This window comes from Xiphophorus couchianus, chromosome 3 (genome assembly GCF_001444195.1).
Source record: "Xiphophorus couchianus chromosome 3, X_couchianus-1.0, whole genome shotgun sequence".
Classification (NCBI taxonomy): Eukaryota; Metazoa; Chordata; class Actinopteri; order Cyprinodontiformes; family Poeciliidae; genus Xiphophorus; species Xiphophorus couchianus.
The window spans coordinates 20,846,636-20,870,448 of record NC_040230.1 but is presented as its reverse complement, the minus strand read 5'-3'; the positions used below and the strand labels follow the sequence as shown (position 1 = coordinate 20,870,448).

The following is a 23,813-nucleotide window of genomic DNA, read 5'->3' as shown; positions in this document are numbered from 1 at the left end:
ACAACAGGCACACAGAACATAAAGACACAATGCTGTTACACAAAGAAGGAAACTATGACGTGTCTGTAACTCGATAGAGAACAGAAAGAAAGAAGGGGATTCACACAGAAAATGAACTGTTGCTTGATGAAACAAGAGAGGATTATTCACTTCTGAAGCTGGTCTTTCGTGATGTTCTCATGTCCCTGTTATCTCTTTTTCATGGCTTCAATGGAGCCTTGTCCTGTTTTTCTTCCAGCAAGCTTCAAGATTTCAGAGGAAAGGAAAATAGAAGGAAATATATTGACAAGTTTAGTCTGTAATTTGTTTGCATGTGCTTGTTACAACATCAAAAGTAAAGAAAATAAATTTTTTTAAAAGAAAGAAAAGAGGTTTGGTAATTCATTGGCTGCTTAAAAATGTCTTTGTAGCTCAAACACTCAGAGCATGAAAGAGTGAATCCTTCAGTTTCTATTTCAACTTGATGATTTTTATGGCCCCAAACTAAGCTTTGAATATACAGTATTTACATTCATGCAGCAAATCCTAATAATATAAGGTTGGACCCTGTTCATTATTGCTACCTCTTTTTTAAAATAAGAGCAAAAAACAAAAGAGTTCTAATTTCCAACACATTTCACATGCATTGGAAATTCGACTTGGAAGTCAAATTTTAGCAGTTCCAAGTCCTCCAAGTCCAGCATTATTACCTTTACAAAGATTAAAAACAAAATTTCAACATGACAATGTACAAAATTATGTTTGTAATGGTGTGGCTTTAAATATAAAATCTGAAGAGATAAAAAAGAGGAAGTGGATCAGTCATAAGGAAAAAATACAAAACTATGACTGATATAGATATTAAAAGTTATCATGTAGACAATGGGAAGGGGAATGTTCTAGAACTGCAAAAATTTACTCCATATGTTTTTTGGCTTTTCAATACTTATCCAGAAAAAGAAAACCCAAGTCAAAATCCCATTCCTGTTTAGACAGCTTTGGAAACATGGAAGCAGACAAGGTCTCTCAATTGCAGTTTAGTCTAACAATGTAATTAAACCATCACATCTTAAGTTGCAATAATCACTTTACCTACTTAGAGAAGCATAGTCGTTTTGTCTAAACAGGTTCTGTTTCCTTTCAGTGCGAATTTAGCAAAGTCCTGAAAACAGCTTCGTCTGTCTCTCAGACAGTCAAAGTGATTGTTCCATTCTGCCAGATTTATGAGTATCCTTCTAAAGTTAGGCTAAAAACATGCTAATTCAGTAAAGCAGACACATGAGTTGAAAATTAAATCAAATAATTTGTCCTATCCCAACTGTTACCTTGTTTGAAGACACTAACAACTCTGTAGGTCCACAATAAGTAAACCTGCTCTGTATATTTTTATTGACATTTTTGTCCCCTTCTCCTTACTGCTACCTTGTACAGTTATGTCATTTAGATTCTTTTTAACTTAGAAGTTGCAAAAGAAACCTCATTTCTTATCTCAACATTTTGCTTGTTTTTCATTTCATTGAATTATTTTCCTTTCCAGATTAATGACAGAAAGGAAAATGTTTTAGTTGCAACAACCTGGCTTTTTAACGACAAGGATGTCATCTTAAAGCCACTGTATTCGAACATAATACCGTACATAATATTTGAATGTTTTTCAAAACTGGTTTGCATATAATATAAATGCATATTTAAAACATATATATTTTATATAAAATGTATATACACAAGAAAGAAAAAAGTAAAGAAGGTGAAAGGAAAAGTATTTGGATAGAGAGGCATATGGTTACTCTTTTCTCTAATAGGTGTTCTAGTACATTCCCACCTTCCTTTTAAGGTTTTGGTTTGTTTTACAACACTGATTTTAGCCTCTATACTTAACTGCACAAAGATAACTCAGAGAATTTAAGTTGACGTGTACTATAAACATTTAAAAGGATTAAAAGTTTAAAAGTATGCTCTGGTTCTCTGACTCCTGACATACAGGCCTATCCAATCAGCATTATATTATGCTTAAAAAAATGTCCAATCCATTTTGACAACAGATCAAGTAACCAAAGCTCAGCAACTATGCAGCAGAAACTGTTAAAATAAAGAAAAGCTAAAGGAAGAAAAATGGTGTTCAAAAGAATTTAGTCTGAAACCAAAGGAAAATTAGGAAAAGATAAGTATACAATGAAGAGTAAACAGTAGGTAAGATTTCCTCAAAAGTCTGCAGAAAAAGCAGCCTGGATATACCAAAGTACACCTCCATGTACTTCAGACCAGATTTGAACAATTTGAATGAATGGAAAGTTGAAACCCAGAGAATACAAAATCAATTAAACAGATGGTTTGAGAAAAATCAAGTCTGCTTTGTAAAACAGAACAGGTCAAAAGGTTTGTGGTTGAGCTTTGAACATGGATTATACTGCAGAAGTATTTGTTGATTAAAGAAGACCCCTGTTGGTGCGTTGACTTAGAAATGGAAAGGTTGTAAATTATGTTCATTTGTGTTTGAATTCAGACTACTTACTGCATAATAGACATGTCAAAAGTTTTGTTTTGAAACTTATTAACTTTACTCTAATGAGATATCATAAAGTCTACAGGTCTGAATCTTTATAAGGCACCATTAATGTTAATTTCTCAAGGAAATAAAACTATTTACAAAAGCTGGCGAAAGGTCAGTTTCTTGATTAAGGGCTTTAATAACATTCACTGGGTGAGCTGGTTACTTTTACGGCTACATTTATTGATGTTAGAGAAGATAAACTGCTGTTGGCTTTTTACGCTAGCTCTTCAAACATTTACCTTTCAGCTCCAAACCACTGATTTCAATGCCAGGTGAAGAGTAGAAACAAGGATAAGACTTGAAAGAACACAGACACAGCAAAATATAGAAGAAAAAAGATTTTAAAAAATGGCAGGAATTAAAATGCATCTCAATATAATTCCTCAGCAGCCTCTTGGTAATTATGACTTGCTAAAAGACGATTGTCTCAGTACTATAATCAATGTAGATACAGAAACAGACTCTTTGAATTCAAAGTTATCGATGGCAGTATAAAGAGCTGATAAACTGAAAAACAAGAGTATATGCAAACATGTTTTTAATCTTAATTACTGCAGGCATACCTGATCTCTTCACTGAGCTGAACAATGAGAATTATAACATATAACATATCCTCAGTTTTGTAAATACAGCACCTTGCAGTCAAGCTTGTTTAGAAAAATATCATTAATTCTTAGTGTGCTTTTTGAATATCTATGCAATTTTTTATTCTTCTGAATCACTAAACTGCACGATCCTTACTAAACCACATTCTCATTTTTAACTTTTTAAATTTAAAGTAATAAATGTAACTTTTTGTCAGATTGAAGCCCACAAATTAGGAAATTTATGAGCCATTTACCTAAGAAACATGAACAAATGGCACCTTAGCTCTATTTTGAAGTAGTAGAAGTTGGTTATTAAAATCCAAACCCACAGCCTTTCTGAGCCATCTAATCACAACATAAAGAAACAAAAGTCAGAACATTTTGGGTTTAAAACCACCTCCCACATCAATTTAGATTACATTAAGAGGATTGACATGCACTGCAGAAACCTGCATAAGCTAAAAGAGCTTGTTGTAATGCACACACCCACATGAAGATAAATACCTGCCGTGCATAAATGTTGAAAATCGTAGCTCATTATCTATCCTTGCTTCTTAAATCTAAATAAAGCCTGAGCCGCAGTGCACCAAATGGCAAGGGCTGTGTGATACTGCTGAACGAAAGAAAAAGACTGCAAGTCAAAGTCAGTGAGAAAAGGGCAGAGGAAAAGTGATGCAAGGCTTCTCAGCTAACTGATCTGGACCCTTTTACAAAAAACTGATATAATCTAAGAGGGCGAAGGAGAGGATGATCACTCCCTGCACCTCCCCACCTCCCTTCAGCTCGTTTCTCTCCTCCATCACTCTCACTCCTGTGATTGAGGTAATGAATGTGTGTGTCTGTTTCAGCTCCTATTAATAGGACAGTGCGTGGCTGGAAGTGTCCAAGCTAGGGAAAGATGAGATCTGTTACTCTACCACTTTCCCACTCTCACACATTCAGAATGAAAACAGAGCAGCAGCAGAGAGCCCAGATGTAGAAGAGGCGGGGGGTTGGGCTACAGAAAGTGGGAAAAAAGGTGAGCAGAGGTCAACCGCAGAGCCAACAAGAGAGCTTCAAACAGCGTACTGATGGATTTATTAGCCACACAATACAGCCAATGAGCCACAGACATTCCAATCACCGTAGGGTGAAGAGCTGGAGTCCAACATAATGCAGTTGCAAAGACAAACAGAGTGACATAGCTGTCAAACATTTTGAGTTAACTACATTACAGAGACTATTCCTACCTCTTGAGTTGGTAGCCAGGTCGGCCACTTTCTGGAAAGCATCCAGGAAAATAGTGACGGCCACCGCTGTCGCCCTAAGATGGGAAAACAGATTCATGAGGCAAACATTACTTTCCTCACCCAATTTACGAGAATGGACGATAACTTTTGTTGGCCATCTTGAGGTTCGAGATTTTTCCTGAACAGCCAGTCTTGTCCAGGCTGTTTCTTTTATTTTTCTTTTTTCTATCCCATAAAGCACACCCAGGCTGCCACACAGTCGCCCTTACTGCCGCTTTGGCACTTCAGTCAATGAAACGTCAGACTGGGTTGGTCTGATATTTTGCATACTAAGGAGAGATACAAGCAAGTCTTGGTATCTCTAGGGCTTGCTAGTAGAGGTTGGTTATTTTAAAAAAGAAACTACAAGGAGCAGGCTAAATTAGCAAACATGCTAATAAGAAAAGCGAACGGGAAGATGAGGGCTAAAAAACTCAAGAAAAATCTTTTAAAAATCTGTGCAAAATGCTGTCAAATGTGCAAAATTAACAGATATTTTGAGTGGTGGAGGGGCCAATGTCAGTGACAAGTCAGGATCAAGGGTTACTGTAGGCCACCTGCTTCCATGAACGTTCACCACTGTTTCAGGTTTTCTCCATTTGTGGATAATGACCCCCACTGTGAATAGCTGGAATCCCAATGCCCTAGAAAGAGCTGTGTAACATTTCCCAAAGTCCTGGTTGCTAATAAATTAGTTTCTTGTCTGTTCTTGAATTTCTTTTGATCAGGCGCATCATATGTTGTATTCTGAGCTGTTTTCACCAACATAATGTAATCTGACCTGGGATTGACTCATGAAATTGAGCCAAGAGAATGCGATCAATCAAAGTAAACAGATGCTTTACCAAGGGTAGTAATTATAATTTCACACAGGGCCAGGTTGAATCAGATAGCTTTGTTCCCTTTATAAATGAAATCCCAACTCAAAAGCCAGTTTTTGCATTTAAACAGGTTACATTCAAGTGTGGCAAAAAAGTCAAAACAAACCATCTTTAAGGTTGTAAATATCTTTTCATAGAGGTGCATTAATGAGCTGAACTTTATCGAACATGAGACCTAAAGAATAAAAATCCAAAGCTGTTTTTATGAAATGTTTTGAAATTTATGTAAATAAGACACATTACACAAGTGTAACCATAAAACACGTACATGCAGTTGGTTTCTGTAAAGTAAATATCAAGGCTGATGTTTTCACAACTGAACAACATGTACTGTAATACACGTGTTTTATCTACAGGTTGAACATGCCCTGCTGAGTGAAGAATGTCTCTGTAATTACGCTGAGTTTGCCTCACTTCCAGGTCAATGAAGGGATCAGTGTGGGATCAACTCTGTTGAGTCCTGCATTGAAATAAAAAGGGCGTAAAGTGACTGCCAAACTGACCTAATTTTCCATCATATTATTTAGTAAATGAGAAAATACTGAACGTGCACAGAGACAGACGAGAGGGTCAAGACCGGTTAACAGTATAAATCAGTCAACAACTAGTGAAAGATTATGATTTTGTTTTAAAATGACCCCCATTTTACTCAACTGGCTTCTTGTTTAAGTACCTGCAGGATCAGCTATTATGCAAGTTCATAACTTGCTGCTTTTTAGCAATCAAGGCAATTGGTTAACCTCCAAAATGCTGGTCTAGTTTAGGAACAGCAGACGGTGCAGGATTATGACCACAAGTATGAAGATGAAAGAAGCTTAGTGTGCACAGGAGCATGAACATGATATTTGAGCTCCCCGCTACGGAGACTAGGCCGCTTGTATGTGATGCATACCACACAAAGTAACACAATTGTCAAGAATTTTTCCAAAGTTTGTTCACTCACACAGGCTCTTTTGTTCTAATGCCGAGTGGGTAATTTGCAAACACTTGTTATTCTATGTGCCAACAGAAAACCCCCCATAAACGACTTGGGAATTTCCATCACCATTACACGCTGGCATCAGGTAAATATAAAATAAGGGTAGGATTTCAATTCTTAAGAGACTAAAGACTGTTTTCGCTTTACCTGAATATTTAATTTGTTTGAAAAGCATTTTTTATATATATACACGACAGAATGATTCGGGTGATTTTCAGCTTGTATTTTCAGAAGATGCAGGAAAAGATTTCTGTGTTCAGGTTATCACAAAGCAGCCTTTCACAACCTGGAACTCAATGAGAAAAGCGAACCAAAAGCTGGGTTAGCCCAAATATTCTTCCACAGAACAATCTTTTCCTTTTCACTCAGAAACCTAATGCAGTATTGGTTAACAGGCGGTGTTTTGTGGGAGAGCTGACCAGAAGATCCATGGGTGTGTCCTGCAAATGGAAAAAGAAACACACGCACAGGCACACGCAGATGCCTTTCTATTTAAAGCCCCACACAGGCACCATAACAGCCTCTGATATCTGGCTCCACTTATTTATTACATGCACTTACTGGTCTATGGATAATATTTTTCAGGTGCTTGAAGCCAAATTACGTTCACCAAAGATTAAATCATTAACTAAAAGTGGATTTGTGTGATAAGTTGCTTAAAACCTGCTTTCAGTACAACTGAATGCAAAATGTTAAGGAACAATGATTGCAATCTGCTAATACTTGCGGCAATAATAATGATTAGTTTAACATTTCAACTGGGGATGAACAAATGGTACATTTGTTACTTATTTTCTTGTGCAGGCAAAAATTCAGCATCCTTGTTTCAGCTCTGAGTCATGTGGCTATCACTGTTTTCCTTTACAGGTGCACTGCTAAAGTTCCTTGAAATCTGTCAATTACAACAAATTTCAACATATTTTATTAGAATTTTATCATAAGCTAACATAAGAGGGTGCAAACTTTGAAGTGGAAGAAAAGTGAAACATGGTTTTGAGGGGCTGTTTTTACTAATGGGAACCTGAATTGTATTCAAACTCACTGAGGTAGTACTTTACAGAGACACCTACTGCAGTAGATACAGCAACATGTCTTTTTGGGTATGTCTCCACCAGCTTTGCTCATCTAGATGCTTATTATCATCTTATTTGCATAACAGCTCAAGCTCAGTGAGACTGGATGTATAGTGCTTTCCAGAACTGCCATGTATTTAGCTCCATTATTTTTCCTATAAAATCTACTCATGTTTAAGACAGACCTAAACTTGAACTTCTTATGACTTTGTTCTGGTTATTCTTCTACAAAGTCCAGATTTGCTGAGTGCACAACCAACACTATTCCTGTTTACACATTGTCCCACCCAAGCTGTGGGCCTCTGCACCTAAGAAGTTGTTCCAAAGTGTTTTTTTATAGTCAATTCCCTACGCTGTGGGAGATTGAGGTGCTGACTTATGACCCATCTCTTGTGACATTTCCACAACTTCATCCATGAGCAGTTCTGTGGACTTTGTAATGCCATTAATTCATTAATGTTCTCTAACTGTTCTCTGGTTTCACAAAACTGCTCCACTTATACTGAGCGTAAATTACACACAGGTGGATTCTCTCTACTAAATATAAGACTTCAGAAAACAATTCACTGAGTTTTATTTAGAAGTATCAGAGCAAAGGGAGAGTATAGATTGTTTATGACATAAATACTACCAAAAACACCTTGACGTTTGTAGTTGCTAAGCAACAAAAAGTAAAACATCTCAAAGGGTGTGAATGCTTTTCTAAGGCACTGTATTTACAGCAAGAGCTTAAGCTATGAGCTATATTCCAACAAGGATCTGACTGCTACCACTGGTTTTAAAATCTGTACACACCCCTTCTATAAGTCAAGACAAATGACTTTAACATATCTATTCCACAAGGCCTTGGCCAGGCCAATCTGAACTCCCTGCAGAGAACGCCACAGTACAGCAGAGGACTCTTTACGACAATGATACATTCAGTCCTGCTGCTCTCATCTATTCTCAGAGAAGCTGAAGTTGGAATGTGACTCTAGTAAATGTGAATCATAGAAAGAGGTTGAGTTGGCTGAACTTGTCTCAGAAACATAATATGCAGGACTTTTCACACAGTAAGTACTTGGTGTTTAAGGTATCCTTGTATAGCAAGAACCCCCTCTAAAGTCTGCATCAGATATAAAACACCAAATTTAGATCAGAACTTAAGACATTTGAAATATTCCCTTTAGTGCTTCAGCACTGTATGAACTTGCAGCATCAACCACACAAAAAAAGCAGATTTGCAGAGAAATTACCTAATGTTAAAGCATGTGTCAGAGGGATCCATTTCCATTACCAGAAAACACATTTATTTATTTTTAAGGAAATGAAACCCCACCAAACTGTCACTACACTGTAATTGGCTCATATGCTGGCTGCTTTGTAAAGGGAGCAGAGGGGCTTAATTACAGAGTAGACTGCCTTTGGCTGCAATACACCCAATGACATATGCTTCTACCACTACTAGCTGGTAACTTATCCAGACCAAGATGAGAAGGTGGGTGTGTTTGTGTTTTACTACATGCATGTGTTAGTTGCTCAGAATAGTCCACTTTCCAAACAGATTACAGAGGTCTGTCAATTGGGGGTTTAAGGAAAACAGAAAAGTGTAAAAAATGACTGGAAGCAGGTCTAAAAATGGACAGAAATGATCTTACATGTTAGTTTCCAAAAACAAGACATGTTGGCATACACAGCATAAAGGAAGCAAAATCTCAACACACAGCCTAATATCATAACCACTGCTCTGTTGGGACCAGGTCACAGGCTGTACTTCACCTGGAAAAGTCTAGTCTAAATATGCCACAGAACAGTCATCTTTCCATGAATGACATTCAGTGTAAAGCAGGAAGTAAATATTTCTGAAAGCACTCATTGAGTGATTCTGGGAGAACACAGAGTGCATTTAAATGCAGTGGTTTATACTGTTCCTACACATAATGTGGCTGATTTGTTTTTGTGTGGATATGGACTCTTAAATAACAACGTGTATTTTTGTTTTTAACACATAGAAACGGTAGGTGGGACCCGCTAAGGATTATTCCGAGTTGCGCATTTTACCAAATCTACATTATTAACAAATATCTGGAGGGAAGCATTTGAAGCAGTAGGAAAACTGGATCTATATGAAACTGGACCTATATGAATGCATTAAAGACAATTATTCTGAGCTTTATGAGAAAGCTATTAACCATTAAGTTGCAAAGACGGTCAGAAGGAGTAAATGCGGACAATTTAATTCTCATATATACCCCCTTTATAACTTGTTTGGAAAGCAAAACACATGTGGACAAAAATGACACCAACTGTAATGCAGCTCCATACTGCTATAGCTCACACTTAATTTTCCCTGGGGAGGTCAGGAAATTTGTTTGTTTTTTAACACTCACCTGATGACCAAACTTTAACATGGTACTTTTAAAACTGCCAGTCATTAGCAACAGGTTAACAAATACTCCTTGGACCTTTTGGAAGGCAGGGTCACATATTTGACCCCTGAATGATGGAGAGAGTCGAATAACATTTCAGCAATAATCAACCTTAATAGAGAGGTAAACAGAACAATGAGACACCAAGCGCACTCAGGCGATTACTATTGCGTCACTGAACCTTTATACAGCTGTCAGTAAGTGTCAGCATGAGGACACATGGACACCTACACTGCTGGGGAAATGCCATGCACAGTTAATCAAAGAATAATTAAAACCACGGGATGTCTGTATCTGCCGTTCTTGTTGGACAAAGAGCTTTCATTTTAGTTGTCATAAGTTGTTTGTCTTCTGACACGTGGCCACTTAAACCCAACTAGGAGAGGTGACTGCCATTTACAAGGACTTGAAACGATTAAGCCTGAAATTGTATACATTTACAGTCTTTAGAAGATGAATTAAATAAGACAAACGTGATCGAAGTTTACATAAGGATGCTCCAATTAGCATTGGGAAAGAAAGCATTTCTGTAAACATAATTGTTGTTATTAAAGGCTATATGGCTACAGTAAAAGCGCAGATTAGGTACAAAATCAGTTGCAAAGTTGAGTTTATGGTTAGGAGGCATATGGTTCAACTGATTTGATTGCTACGGCACCGAAGGAATGTCTCTGGACAAAACTGTAACATATGCTGAATATTTTTCAGGATTTTAACAAAACAAATGAATTACTTTTATAATTTTAGTACCTTTTAAGATTTTGTTCAAGGTTATACATAATTTCCCTAAATGAAAAAGGAAAATTTAATCTGTTAGACATGTAAGATGTGCATGAGCTCCACTGATATGATTGGTAAAAGGAGGGCTGAAACGGCTTCTGGCAACAATTCACTATGAGGTCAAGTTACTACAGAATGTGGTAGATTATAATAAATGTGGATAACATCTCTCCACACATATCTACCATTTTTACCAGTTGTTTATAAAAATTTAGATTTTGTTTTACATATAGGCTTCTTCCTTTGTTAAAAGTCTATATTACTACACATAATGAAGAAAAAACAGACCAAATTGTTCCACAAATTAAAATATCCAAACAAGAACCTGCATTGCTGAAATTAATAGATTTTTTTTTAAGTGATTTCTGCTCCTATGTAGTTTAAGATATATTTTATGTTTTGCTTATTATTAAGACTTGAACAAACATTCAAACATGTAATATGTGCACATTATCACACACTCACCTGAGCTGTGACTGCAGTTTTCCTGCCTTGGTGATAAAATCTTCCCAGATAGGGCAGCTGCTCTGTGGGAACAGAGATAAAAAAAACGGCATGATGCAATTTCACCGTCAGAACAGATTTTCTTTTTCTCACAGTTATGAACATAACAGCTTAAAACCTGTGGCCCAATCCTGATGCTTGGCCTCACCTGAGCAGAGTTAACGCCAGCTTGGGTTTTCTCATGAACGCAGCCCTGTTGAGTCATTTCTAACATTACGTTTTAATAATACTTGCAATTAGATCTGATTGTTTCATGATTTTAAGATATCAAGCTACAATTTGTTTACAAAAAATTGTAAAATCTAGTACTACAGTTTTAAATTGTTTCCTGAAAACTATGTTTAATTTACTTCAATTAAAGTCAGACTTATGCCATTTTAAAGAGTAAAATAGAGATTACCATCATGTCCTCCTTGCGTGTTAGGCTGCAAAATGGGTCATGGGCCTCCTTTGGAAACAATCCAAAACAATGAGTGCACTAATGCTATGGTATAATGAGTCCAGGTCCAGATGGGACAGTTTTTTTTCCTTCTTCAAAATTTCTGGACTAAAAAAAGCAGATGAAGAGCTCTGTACCCAAACAGTTGCAGAGAACAAGGCCAAATGAAAGAGAAGGCTAACAAGTTTGTAAGCAGGAGAGAAAGCTCCCTAAAGTATCTGTGCATTTTGTCACTGCTTTGGAACTAGTATCAGGGGCCTGAGGAATGTCATATTGTACTGTCAAACATAACACCCAACAATTAAGTCGACTCATTTGACCCACGGTCCAAATTTCTTCGTATTACACAATCCCTGCACCTTTTGGTGCATTTCTACAGCAAACTTTCACATTTTGCATGGCTCCAATCCTTCACGCTATCTATTTTAATCTAACATCCTTTTACTACAGTCACTTCTAAGCTTCACTTTGACTTCCTACACTTTTCCTATTACTTGTTGACAGACTAGACCTTGAAGAAGTTCAGGCTATTAAACATAAGGTCACCTAACAGGCTGCACAATGTTCTGGAGTTTCAATGTCAAATTTGTACATAAATAAGCAAACAGTAACTTTGACCATTCAGTAATTTGGATTTTCTCCTGAAGTAGCTTGTACAAAGTGTTTTTCGAAAATGAATAAGACATGCAACAAGATATGTTCCTGTGCTGACTTGTGCAAAGTTGTACATTTATGACCCTTATTTTCTTATCTGCCTGAGCTACTAGGAATTATCACTGTACTGTGTCCCTTTTCATGTTGGCACCAAGGAGCTACCAGTCACTACAAATGCAAAGTTTTTGTTATGAAACCTTGTAAATTTTTGTACTTCTACAAAGAACTAAAATTTATTTGTTTTTTTATCCATACCCTTTGAAATCTATTGCATTACAACAAAAACCCTGCATGTATCTGATGGGATATTATGTGATAGACCAGACAAGTTTACAATCAGCCACCCCAGAATAAATTCTTTGCAACACTACCCTTTGCTACTATTAGCTCCTAGAAGGTCTTTGGAGCCATTTGTACTAGCTTCGAACATCTGCAGACTGACGTTTTTACCCATTTCTTTTTACAAAATTGCTCAAACACAGTCAGGTTCAACAGGTAAGCATCGCTGGTAGGTAATTTTCTAGGGTTACCACAAATTGGACTTGGGCTTTGACTGGGAAATTCTAACATATTTCATCGAAGCTTCAGAGTCGTTTTCCTGCTGGATGGTTAGAATCTGCACTAGCCTTGAGTATTTTGCAGCTTCCAACTGATTGTCTTCCAGGAATGCGCTCCATCAGTCTTTCTACTAGTTTTGACCAGATTCTCTTTCCCAGCTTAAAAGCATCTTCACAGCATGATGCTGCCACCGCTATATGTTCCATTGTTTTGAGAGTGCAGTGTTTGCTTCTATCAAACAATAACATTTATATATAGGCCAAAAAAGTTCACATTTAGTCTCACAAGACCATAGCACCGTCTTCCAGTGTCCACTTCTTCTGCTAGTCAGTCTAAGCGGACCTACAGGACTTTGTAGGTCTGCAGCTATGCCAAACTCACTTTTCATTTTCAGATGAATGATTGAACTGTGAGGTGCTCACTGAGATGTTTTCCCTATAACCACACCACAAAACTGGTGTGTTCCTTGATCTTCATGATCCCATCTGTTGACAATTTTAGAACAAACCTCTGAGTTTAAAATAAGTTTGTCAGACCAAGATTAAATTACACCCAGGTGGACTCAATTAACTAATTAGCTGACTGGAGAAGGCAGTTGAGTGTACCACAGAACACAAATGGATGCCACAAGTTTCAGATGCTTGTTTGTCAATAGATTTGAAAACCATGCATTGTACATTTTTACTTTATTATGCACTACTTTCTGATGCAGTCGCATAAATCCCAATAGAATACATTGAGTTTTGTGGGTATAGCATGATTTAAAAAAGGGAAAAGTACAGATAGTGTGAATACTGTTACAGACACTTTAAATACTAAATGTAATGCAGTTCCTGCTCACAAAAACCACTTCAAGCTGAAATATAGAAAGCCAGTGTAACCTGCAAAAATACATTCTCCTATCAGTTGTACCATAAAATCTATGAATGAAAATTTGAATACTTCATATGAAGACAAAAATACTCTCAGTATTTGCATGTCCTCACTACTATCTGACACCATGTTACAAGTAAGATACAGAGAGGGACAAGCAGGGCGGTATGGGACACTGAGAGGTGCTGAATACCTCAGCTGTATTCATAACAAACTCCTTCACTCCAGCAGACCCAGAGGCTGGACATTTGACCCCAGCATGTCAAAGTCTTCCTATCTTGTGGGTAATTTTCTGCCCATATAGCTACATTCCAGCGTGCCTTCGGGCAAATACAACAGCTGGGGAGGGTGTAAATGGTCTCACAGTGCTCTGTCAAGAACACCATCAAAAGTTATATGCCCCAATTCTGACTGCCCTAGTTGGACATAAGTGATGGCTGCTGTATTCATTTCAAGTTGGATCAAAAAGGTATCCAATGTTATACCTGGAGCACAGTCAAAACATACTGCAATTACTGTTAGAAAGAATAATAGCTTTACTCAACTCTCATCCAAAAAAGTATATTTTAGTTCAACTCAAATCTGTGACTACCTCTCTTACCACGAGTAGTAAACTTAGCTGGTTTTTCACTAAGTGTCGGCTGATGTACATCAGTTTAAGATAAAACAATTTAGCTCAGGCGGCTTGGGTTTTTTTTTTTTTTTTGCTTTACGTTAACACTAATTGTGCTCTTAAAAGTTTCTTTAACTTACTTTCATGTCTCCAATGACTGTGTGGAAGAGTCCTCCGAGAGCGCTGCATTCCTTCTCGATAACAGCCTCCATTTTTCAGGACCAGCACCAGTGGTCAGTCCTGACTCCGCCAGTCGCCTCCGCTGCCCAAGGGAGCACAAAACTTCCCAAAAACTCCGAACAAGGAGGACCAAGCGAGCAATTAAAATGTCTACTGCGAGAAAACTGAGAAAAATCAGTTTTTACCGCAGTCAGGTGTGTGTAAAGACACAGTCCAGTCCTGCTCTGGGGCTGCGCTTAAAATCAAAAGAAGCTGTTTGGAAAAAAAGAGAAATTTAAACCCCATTTTTCCCTCCACGACGCCTCGTTTATATCCATGACTAGACTGGGAATTCAATCTGTACCAAGCTGATAATGAATGAATCTAATCCAAAATGCTCCTACGGTAATGCTTTTCTGTATCCCGACAGGTAAGTAAACACCCACTGGGCTCACTCTCTCTCTCTGTGCTTCCAAAACTGAGAACATTGTGACAGTCAAGCTTTCCCAATTTATAAATGTACATCCGATAGACAGTATTCGTCAAAATAAAAGTTCCTCGAACATTTAAAGGGCTTTGGTGCCTGGTTACAACGATTTGAAACACTACCAAATACTTAGAATCGGGTACATGTATACTTATATATTAAATCTAAATACAGTCATAAATGTAAACACAATTTGCTTGATATATTCCATAGATTCATCACGTGATACTGTCTTACTGTGAAAGTTTATTCATACACATCCGGTTTGTCATCTGCACGTGAAGAAAACGTGCACGTACATCAAATTGGTTATATTCTGGCAAAGTTCTGGCAAGAACCAACGGCATATATATAGATGCAACCTAACTAGCTAATATTTTGAGTGATGGACTTGTTTTGTTTTTAAGTTAACACACAAATATAAAACTATATGTACTTATTTTCTTAGCATTGACTTAAAAAAATATCCAGAATTCAGTTTTATAATTCTATTTAAAAAGCGAGGATTTGCTGTTGCATGGGAAAGGGAAACAATTGATAAAAACCGGAGCTTGCGTCTTAACAAATTTACTGAAGAAAAAGGAGGTCACCTAGTGGCCTAAATAAAAATTACACCATTCAGCCGCTTGAGTTGGGTCCCCTCAGTTTATATGGCAAAGTTGTGAAATTGAAAGTCTGTTTCATTACTTTCAGAGAGGGGGCACACCTACATTCTTATAAAAGTCTACACCACCGTTTTGAAATACATTATTTTACACTTCTGTAAAATAAGAATGAAACAATGACAATACATTTTCCCGCCTGTGATGTGACATCCCCATACAATTAGACTTAAAAAAAACCCAAGAAAATAAGAAACTAACCTGATTGCAAAAGTAATACATACCCTTAAACTTATATCTGTTGAAGTATCTTTTGACACATTCTATTTGGTAAGAGATTGAATCAGTGTGCCATATATTGATTTGATAATATTTGCCTACGCAGTAAAAGTTCTTCAAACCCTTTAGACTGGGGGATGTCTCTTGTCAACAGATTCTTCAAGTGACCCTCCTCCCCTCTATTCTGTCAAAATTAGTTCTCAATTCAGCTCCTAAGAAATAATAACAGATAAAACAACCTAAGCAATTTGTTGTCCTTCATTGATAAAAAATAGTTTTTTGGTTTCACCAAGCTAACATTTTTCCAAACTCTACAATCACCTGGTAAAGATGAGCTCATATAAATCGAATGGATCTTTTATTCGATCCATTAGTTTTATTGCAGTAGTACGATGTCAATATAAAAATTTCCAACCATTGATTTGAGTAAAATTATTGGATTGCAGTTTTTAACCAGATCACCAGTGCCACAATCACTGGCTTTTTAAACAGTTCCTTAAAAATTGTATAGTATTTCTCATTCTATGCTCTACTTTTTAAATTGATTAGAAATTCTGTGAACGTGAGACTTTTACACTATGACTTACGTTTTCCTTTGGGTGTAAATATGTGACACAGAAGCCCACAAGTACAGCTGAATAGGTGGAATGTTGACCAGTGTTCCTGAGTACATACACTGCCTGGCCAAAAAAAAAGTCGCCACCAATAAATGGTCACACTCTAATATTTTGTTGGACCGCCTTTAGCTTTGATTACAGCCCTCATTCGCTGTGGCATTGTTTCAATAAGCTTCTGCAGTGTCACAAGATTTATTTCCATCCAGTGTTGCATTAATCTTTCACCAAGATCTTGTATTGATGATGGGAGAGTCTGACCACTGCGCAAAGCCTTCTCCAGCACATCCCAAAGATTCTCAATGGGGTTAAGGTCTGGACTCTGTGGTGGCCAATCCATGTGTGAAAAAGATGTCTCATGCTCCCTGAACCACTCTTTCACAATGTGAGCCCCATGAATCCTGGCATTGTCATCTTGGAATATGCCCGTTCCATTTGGGAAGACAAAATCCATTGATGGAATAACCTGGTCATTCAGTATATTCAGGTAGTCAGCTGACCTCATTCTTTGGGCACACAATGTTGCTGAACCTAGACCTGACCAACTGCAGCAACCCCAGATCATAGCACTGCCCCCACAGGCTTGTACAGTAGGCACTAGGCATGATGGGTGCATCACTTCACCTGCCTCTCTTCTTACCCTGATGTGCCCATCACTCTGGAACAGGGTAAATCTGGACTCATCAGACCCCATGACCCACTTCCATTCCTCCAGAGTCCAATCTTTATGCTCCCTAGCAAACTGAAGCCTTTTTTTCTGGTTAGCCTTACTGATTAGAGGTTTTCTTACATCTACACAGCTGTTCAATCCCAACCCCTTGAGTTCCCTTCGCATTGTGCGTGTGGAAATGCTTTTGCGTTCACAATTAAACATACTCCTGAGTTCTGCTGTTGTTTTTCTTCTATTTGATTTGACCAAACGTTTAAGTAATCGCCGATCACAATCATTCAGGATTTTTTTCCGACCACATTTCTTCCTGGAAGACGATGGCTCCCCACCATCCTTCCAGTTTTAAATGATGCGTTGGACAGTTCTTAACCCAATTCTAGTAGTTTCTGCAATCTCCTTAGATGTTTTCTCTGCTTGATGCATGCCAATGATTTGACCCTTCTTAAACAGACTAACGTCTTTTCCACGACCACAGGATGTGTCTTTTGCCATGGTTGTTTAAGAAATGAGGAGTTACTCATTGCATCAGCTGGGGTTAAATAACTTGCTGCCAGCTGAAAGATAATCGCCTATGCAGTACTTATCCAATAGGAGGCTTGTACCTATTTGCTTAGTTAAATCCAGGTGGTGACTTTTTTTTTGGCCAGGCAGTGTATATGACTAATGTACTGGTTTAGCTTAAGTTTTTTTGTAGCATGTTTCTGTTCAAATTAGGATGTTTGATTATTCAACTGTGATGCTAATTTATTAGATACATGTGTTTTTTTTCTAGATTCCATATGAATCTAAGTTATGTGCTGTTTGTAGAATATAAAAAACAAAGGAGTGGGAAAAGTCTAGAGTATTACTTGGTTTTGTCATTGCCAGAAAGAAAACTCAATAGTTCACTTCTAATAAAATTTTGGCATCCTAAAAGCTCGTATGAGTAGGATTTATAATCTTATTTCTGTTGGTTACTCCATGTCAACACATCTATACTATACCCAATAATAAACCACATGCAAGGCTATATATATTTTATTTCTTTAGTTCCAAAATGCATTTCTGTTTTCAAAAGTAACACAAGTCAAAACAAATGTTTAATCTAAAACTCTCATAAATTAATAGTCCAAATAACAGTGCACAATAAATGATTATGAATCATGTGGCATTTAGAATTAGTTAGATTAAAGCAGTTAAATAATACAAAGTTAAATATAAACACCAAATAATAATACAAGGCTTTTCAGAACATACTTAACAAAATGATCAATATAGACAGATGTTTGAAATATTTTACCCTTTTTTGTGTGTTTTTCTTGCTGAAAGGATTACATGACTAACTTATGATAAACTACCAGATTCACAGATTAACCTAGTTTAATTTCTAACCCTGACATTTATATATGACAACGTTTGATTCAATGTGTTTGTTATAATACTGAGAAGAAAAACATTTATTCTCAAGTTTAGTGAGAATATCTGACAGTCCTCAAAGCAATATCCAGTGATATCACATATGTTTTCAACTTATCAACAATAAATGTAGCTAAAATATGTTTTAAAAGCAAAATGGGCTTTTAAATTCCATGAGTAAAAAAAAATAAAAAAAATCATGCATTGTTTTCATCTTTTAAAATGCTAAATTAAAGTACAAAGCCCTCTCAGTTCCCTTGCTAATTTCCATTGGGTTTTGTCTGAAGGACTCTTGACTGAACTTATGTAAGACCTGTCCGCATGGGGTGTCAAAGAATTCTTTTCCAATAAAGAAATTTCTTCATTTTTGCTTGATGTAGGCTTTGCTATCTGACAAAAGGGTCATATTAGGAAGATAATAAATGATGTGCTTCACTGAACAAAAGAGGACGTCGATGAATTACTGAATGGTTGGGTTGTTTTTGTCTGTCAGACATGCTGACATCATAATGCAGATGTATGTTCATTCTGCTGGTCACTTCCTCCATCTCTTGAATCCCATCACCATGCTACCGCCGTAGCAAAGAGTTACCACAAAGGCAAATATCTGGGACAAAGGAAAAAACACAAGTAAGCCAAGAAAAAACTAATTTTAAACTATATCTTATATGGTAAACATAAATAGTACAAGTAAAAAGATAAACTTTAAAATAATTAATACATTCTCAATAAAACTCAGACTGGCATTTAGAAAATACATAATTTTGATCATTAAACAGGAAACCATTAGTCTGAGTTAATGTCAGACAGTTAAAATTAAAAAGGCTTATGTGCCTTTTTATATAATATGCAGGCTGAGAACTATAATTATTTTTAAATATCAACACTGTTAAATTTTTCACTCACTGACAAAGAAAACTATACCCTTAAATAATTACCCTAAATTACCCTAATATTTACATAGCTTTCTCTCAAACCTCTTAATAAATAATATATGCTTTATTGTCAACCAAATGTAAATCTGCATCTTTACTATTTTACTGCAGCTCATCAGATTGCGAAACTTATAATTAAGAAGTTCATTTTATAACTGATTTATGTTAAAATGAACTGACCGTGGCTGCCACATTAATGCTGTACTCCCTGTAGCTCAGCATTGTGAAAATGTTGCCCCGAGGATAGGTTATGCACAGGACTGAGTCAGTGCCGTTTGGTAGTAACTTGATGTGAGCTCCCCCATTCGCTGCTGTTGTTGCCGCCTCCAACACAAATGCAGCAAAGTAGAACAGCAGAGCTAGAAAGTGGTAGAAGACATCCTGAGAAAGAGAAGGGAAATTTATGTGAAATAATTGGAATAAAATGTTGAAAACTTATATTTTAGCCATGAATATCTTCAGGAATGAACTGAGTTCATTTTTATATAAACATTTGTAATATATTAATTCTGAATACAGCACCCATGTTCAAGAATAAGTCAATATTTATGCCGCTTGGACACTGCTGAGTCCAATTTATTTTTTTCAAAGACAGAGCCTTTTGAATTATCTTGCAACTAAAAGAGAAAAGATACAACTGAGATCAAATCAGAAAAACAAAATACAAGAAAGGTCAGACAAAGACGCCTAAAAGAGATGAAAGACAGAGGGAAGAATGAGACAGGGTGTGTCTGAAGAAGGAGGGTTAATGAGAGTTTGTTTTTGACTACTGTGAGCGTGGCTGGACAAGAAGGAGCCCTTTGTTGTGTTTCGGTGTGAGCTCATCATCCATGTCACTCATTGTTCTGCTGAAAACAAACAACCCTACACTCCCAGCTATTTCTTGGAGCGGGGCGTGGAGCCGAAGGAAAGACTAGCTCTGTCTGAGAGTCCAGACTTAACCCAGATGTGAGGCCACTTACAGTGATATAACGTAAGAACACCATGCTTTCTCACTCCTTGATGTATTTTATTTTTGACAGAAATAATCTATTTTTATATTGTACATCCAGTCTGGTGACTGTATGCAACAGGCTACCTGAAAAAACCTGGAAAGATGTGAAATATGCTTTCTGTGCCAGGTCTTTTGCAACCTGTTTGATGTATTTTTTCAGACTTCAGAAATGTAAACAGAGTTTTTATAACTTTGCAAAATTAGATCATGATAGTAGAATATGATTATTCAGGTTTTTATTGCGACTTTGACAGAAAAGGTTCCAACAATGCTCTGACACAGGACCCATCCTTCGGTTACCAGTTGCAGTTTGAAATTTGATTTCAAACTGGTTCACTGCTCATCTTGCTGTTATGTGTAAACTCTAAATCAAGTAATAATTGAGGGGAAAGAAGCAAAAATAAAAACCTTCAAAGATCTTCAGAAAGCCTCAGGAAATATTGTTACTCTTGAGTTTAATATAGTTTAATATCATGTTGCTTGATGAGTTGTTTGATGTCCTCTCAGTTTTGCCACTCAATCATATCTCTGCCTTAAAAGCACCAATCAACATGATTGAATGAAGTGGCTTTTGAGACTACCCGTTTCAAATCTTAAATCGTTTCCCCAATGGTGCTTTGCAACACTAATTTACCATGCTTTCATAAAATGTAACAATATAAGATAAGATAAGATAAGATAAATCTTTATTGTCATTGTCACAAGGACAACGAAATTCAAAGGGTGCCATCAGTCAGTGCACATGCCCAAAAACAAAAAATAACTGTCTCACAATTCACACACAACGCAATATAAATCTCATTCTGCTCTTTAAATATCTTAATGGCCAGTTTGAATACTTATTAGCTTTTACACTACATCTGGTGGGACTAAAGCTTGGTTCTTGAATCAAAGAGAAAGCTTAACATAAGTAATATAATAGTATACTCATACTGTTATATTTACAGTTGATGACCAAAATATTTGTGTGACATTTGAATATCTATCTAAAGGTTTCGTTTAGTTCGAGGAAGTTCTGAAATGCATGCAATATCTAACTTGCACAGATGAGGTGGTAGACATGTCGTGTGATTAAGGACAAAAAGAGAAATGACAAGCAGGAGACACAAATAGGTTGAGTTTTACTTGTTTTTTTTCCTTTTTCTTTTTTAAGTGCGCCACTTACCAAGAAGTTCCAGTCTGTGTTGATACGGTCAGCCAAACCAGTGACGAGCAGAGTGAGGTAAAAAGAGGAGAGGAAGAAGGAGGTGACGGACACAAACATCACCCAGCCCTGCAGCAGAGGCACGGGCACGTTGGAAGAGGCCACCAGGATCCATACCAGAGCACCGAATAACTAGGAATAGAAAGAAATATCATTAGAAAAACTCTCCAAAGTGGTGATTTCGTTTAGATGTGATGCCCTTGCCGTTCCTTTGGATTGGTTTTCGGAAAAAAGAGAAAAGTTCCTTTACACTGTTTTTTTTTTTACTTTTTATGCCGAAGATTTACATAAAAGGAGAAATGTTGAACTTTCTAAACACAGTGTGCGTTATTGCAAGATAGCTGTTAGCTTAATTATTAATAAAGTAGGTTGGGCTGCCATAAGTTGATAACACTCCAAACAATTAGCATGAAAAATGAATGAATCTTCTTCAGTGAAGACAAGGTGTGTGCATACTGGTCAGTTTGTAATCACTGGACTTTTACCAAGTTTTTTTTTTAGGAGTTGGATATTTGAGTTGAGATATACACTTTTGCCTATTTTATCTAGGTTGTGTGAAACAATGTTGATTTTTTTCCTTTAAAAATACAACCCTGTGCCATCCATTTTTCTATTGAGCCTCCTTTATTACAATTCCCCTAAATAAATTCTGATGCAAGCCATTGCCTTTTTGAGTCACCTTTTTTTTTTTTTAAAATAATGTCAACTATTCTGTGGAGCTCTCAGAGGTTTGTTTTTAATCCATTAAAGAGGAACAGCATAATAAAGACCAAGAACACAGCAGACAGATGTTGGATACAGTTGTGGCTGAAAACACTTAATGCTGAGGCTGAGTATTCCCTTCCTCCAGGAAAATGGCCCTAAACATACAGCTGGAGCTGCAGTTGGATGGTTTTAGATTAAAGTACATTCATAATTGAATGCCATTGTTTCCACCCATAGGCCTATAAAAGCCTTCAGTAGTAAAGGTGTTTCCAGTTAATAGTAAAATTTTCCTAATGATTATTGGTTATATATAAAGTCAATGCAGAGGTCACCTTGCAGGTCAAAGGGCATTATAGTGCAGGGACAAACCAGAACCAATGCGTTGCCATAGCCGTCATAATTACAGGAGTAAGGCGAATGATGACAACAAAAGTAGTCAGCGCAATAGCAATAAAATACATGTCTAAAAGCATAAACTACCCTGTTATTATAGCTGCCAGTCAGATTTATCTTCAAAGCAATAAGTCTCACCTACGGCTATCACGGACAACTGGTTTGTTTTGCTTGTAACTCTTGACACCAAGCAATTTCTCAGAACCGAATAAAAAGGTATTAGATTGCTCTTAACGTCTGTTTTCAATAGTCAGCAATACATTTCTAAAGAAATAACAACTATTCACACACTGGATAACCATGTGTACATATACAACCCGAAACAACCTTTTGCAAAAATATTACTTACTATTTCCAAACAGACAAGGACTCCAGTGTAGGTCCTCAACACCTCCAGTCCCAAAGGTAACGAAATAGTTGACGTTGGAAAGGAGGTGGCGGCGGGGTTTGCGGCTGGTTCCGACATCTCTTTATCTGTCTTCTATCTGTCTCCCCTTCTCCTCTTCTCTGGCTCTCACTCGGTCCACACTCAGGAAAAAAAAGAAGAGGAAAACTCGCCGCTGAACAAAAGATGGGAGAAGGGGGAGAAATTCCTCTGGAGTCATGTATCCCCCGAACAGGTCGGACAGGTGCAGCGGCCACTCCTTGGAAAGCGATGATGCATTCAAGGAAGGCAGGGAAGTTTCTAGATCCAGAAAGCCGTCTTTTAACTTCATGCCAGAAACCAGAAAAAAAAAGCCTTTAAGCTCATTATTATTTTTTATTACTTTATTTAAAATAGGTTCAGATAAACTCAGAATAATATCAACGTATTGATTTTCACACCTGTACTACTAATCCAGCATTTAAATGGAATGTAGTTACTCTGTTGAAGTAATTACATTGCTTCCATTTCTTCATACCTAACATACATTTCACAATAAATTTTGTGAGCAAATAACTAAGTTAATTATTTGGATAATTCCACAACCTCTATCTCAACACAGGACAATACTGCTTTAATATTGTAAAGGCTTGCTGCCTTCACTTGCTGATCTTTAATCCAACTCCAAGTGAAGGCAGCAGTTTCCAGTTAGAACACTTTATTCTCTTAGTGAACTATTACATCTGCCAGCAGATAAGGCCCCAGATCTAACTTTCCCCCTCTAAATATCCTGCTTGACGTTAAATTACATGAAAGCTGAGAGACAATGAGAGAGATCTGCTTAAACTTCAACATGCAGAAGCAG

At 37.0% G+C, this 23,813-nt stretch overlaps 2 protein-coding genes across 14 annotated transcripts in view; both read right to left on the bottom strand.

Annotated features, from left to right (window-relative positions):
- Positions 1-14,795, bottom strand: part of LOC114141576 (metastasis suppressor protein 1-like) — a 45,570-nt gene extending 30,775 nt beyond the window's left edge. For 6 of the 13 annotated variants that reach the window (XM_028012180.1, XM_028012189.1, XM_028012186.1 and 3 more), the window contains exons 1-4: positions 14,288-14,795; positions 11,411-11,458; positions 10,972-11,033; positions 4,347-4,420 (exon numbers count right to left, since the gene is read on the bottom strand). In XM_028012180.1, the coding sequence (XP_027867981.1) occupies positions 4,347-4,420; positions 10,972-11,033; positions 11,411-11,458; positions 14,288-14,359 (256 nt within the window). In that variant the 5' untranslated portion in view covers positions 14,360-14,795. The remainder of the gene's footprint in view (positions 1-4,346; positions 4,421-10,971; positions 11,034-11,410; positions 11,459-14,287) is intronic. The other 7 variants (XM_028012191.1, XM_028012185.1, XM_028012190.1 and 4 more) reach the window with 3 other exon arrangements.
- Positions 14,796-17,959: 3,164 nt separating this feature from the next.
- Positions 17,960-23,232, bottom strand: mal2 (mal, T cell differentiation protein 2). Its single transcript, XM_028013652.1, has 4 exons — positions 22,934-23,232; positions 21,448-21,618; positions 19,469-19,669; positions 17,960-18,960 (listed from the first exon to the last, which is right to left on the bottom strand). Exons 1-4 carry the CDS (start codon positions 23,048-23,050, stop codon positions 18,889-18,891), a joined length of 561 nt encoding a protein of 186 aa, XP_027869453.1. The 5' UTR covers positions 23,051-23,232; the 3' UTR covers positions 17,960-18,888.
- Between the last annotated feature and the right edge of the window lie 581 nt (positions 23,233-23,813).

Coding starts and splice junctions, on each gene's coding strand:
- mal2 (XM_028013652.1), bottom strand. CDS start 23,050: ATGTCGGAACCAGCCGCAAACCCCGCCGCCACCTCCTTTCCAACGTCA. Junction 19,670..21,447: donor ACACAGACTGGAACTTCTTG/GTAAGTGGCGCA, acceptor TCTCTTTCTCAG/GATGTCTTCTACCACTTTCT. Junction 18,961..19,468: donor GCATTAATGTGGCAGCCACG/GTCAGTTCATTT, acceptor CCTTTGTCCCAG/ATATTTGCCTTTGTGGTAAC.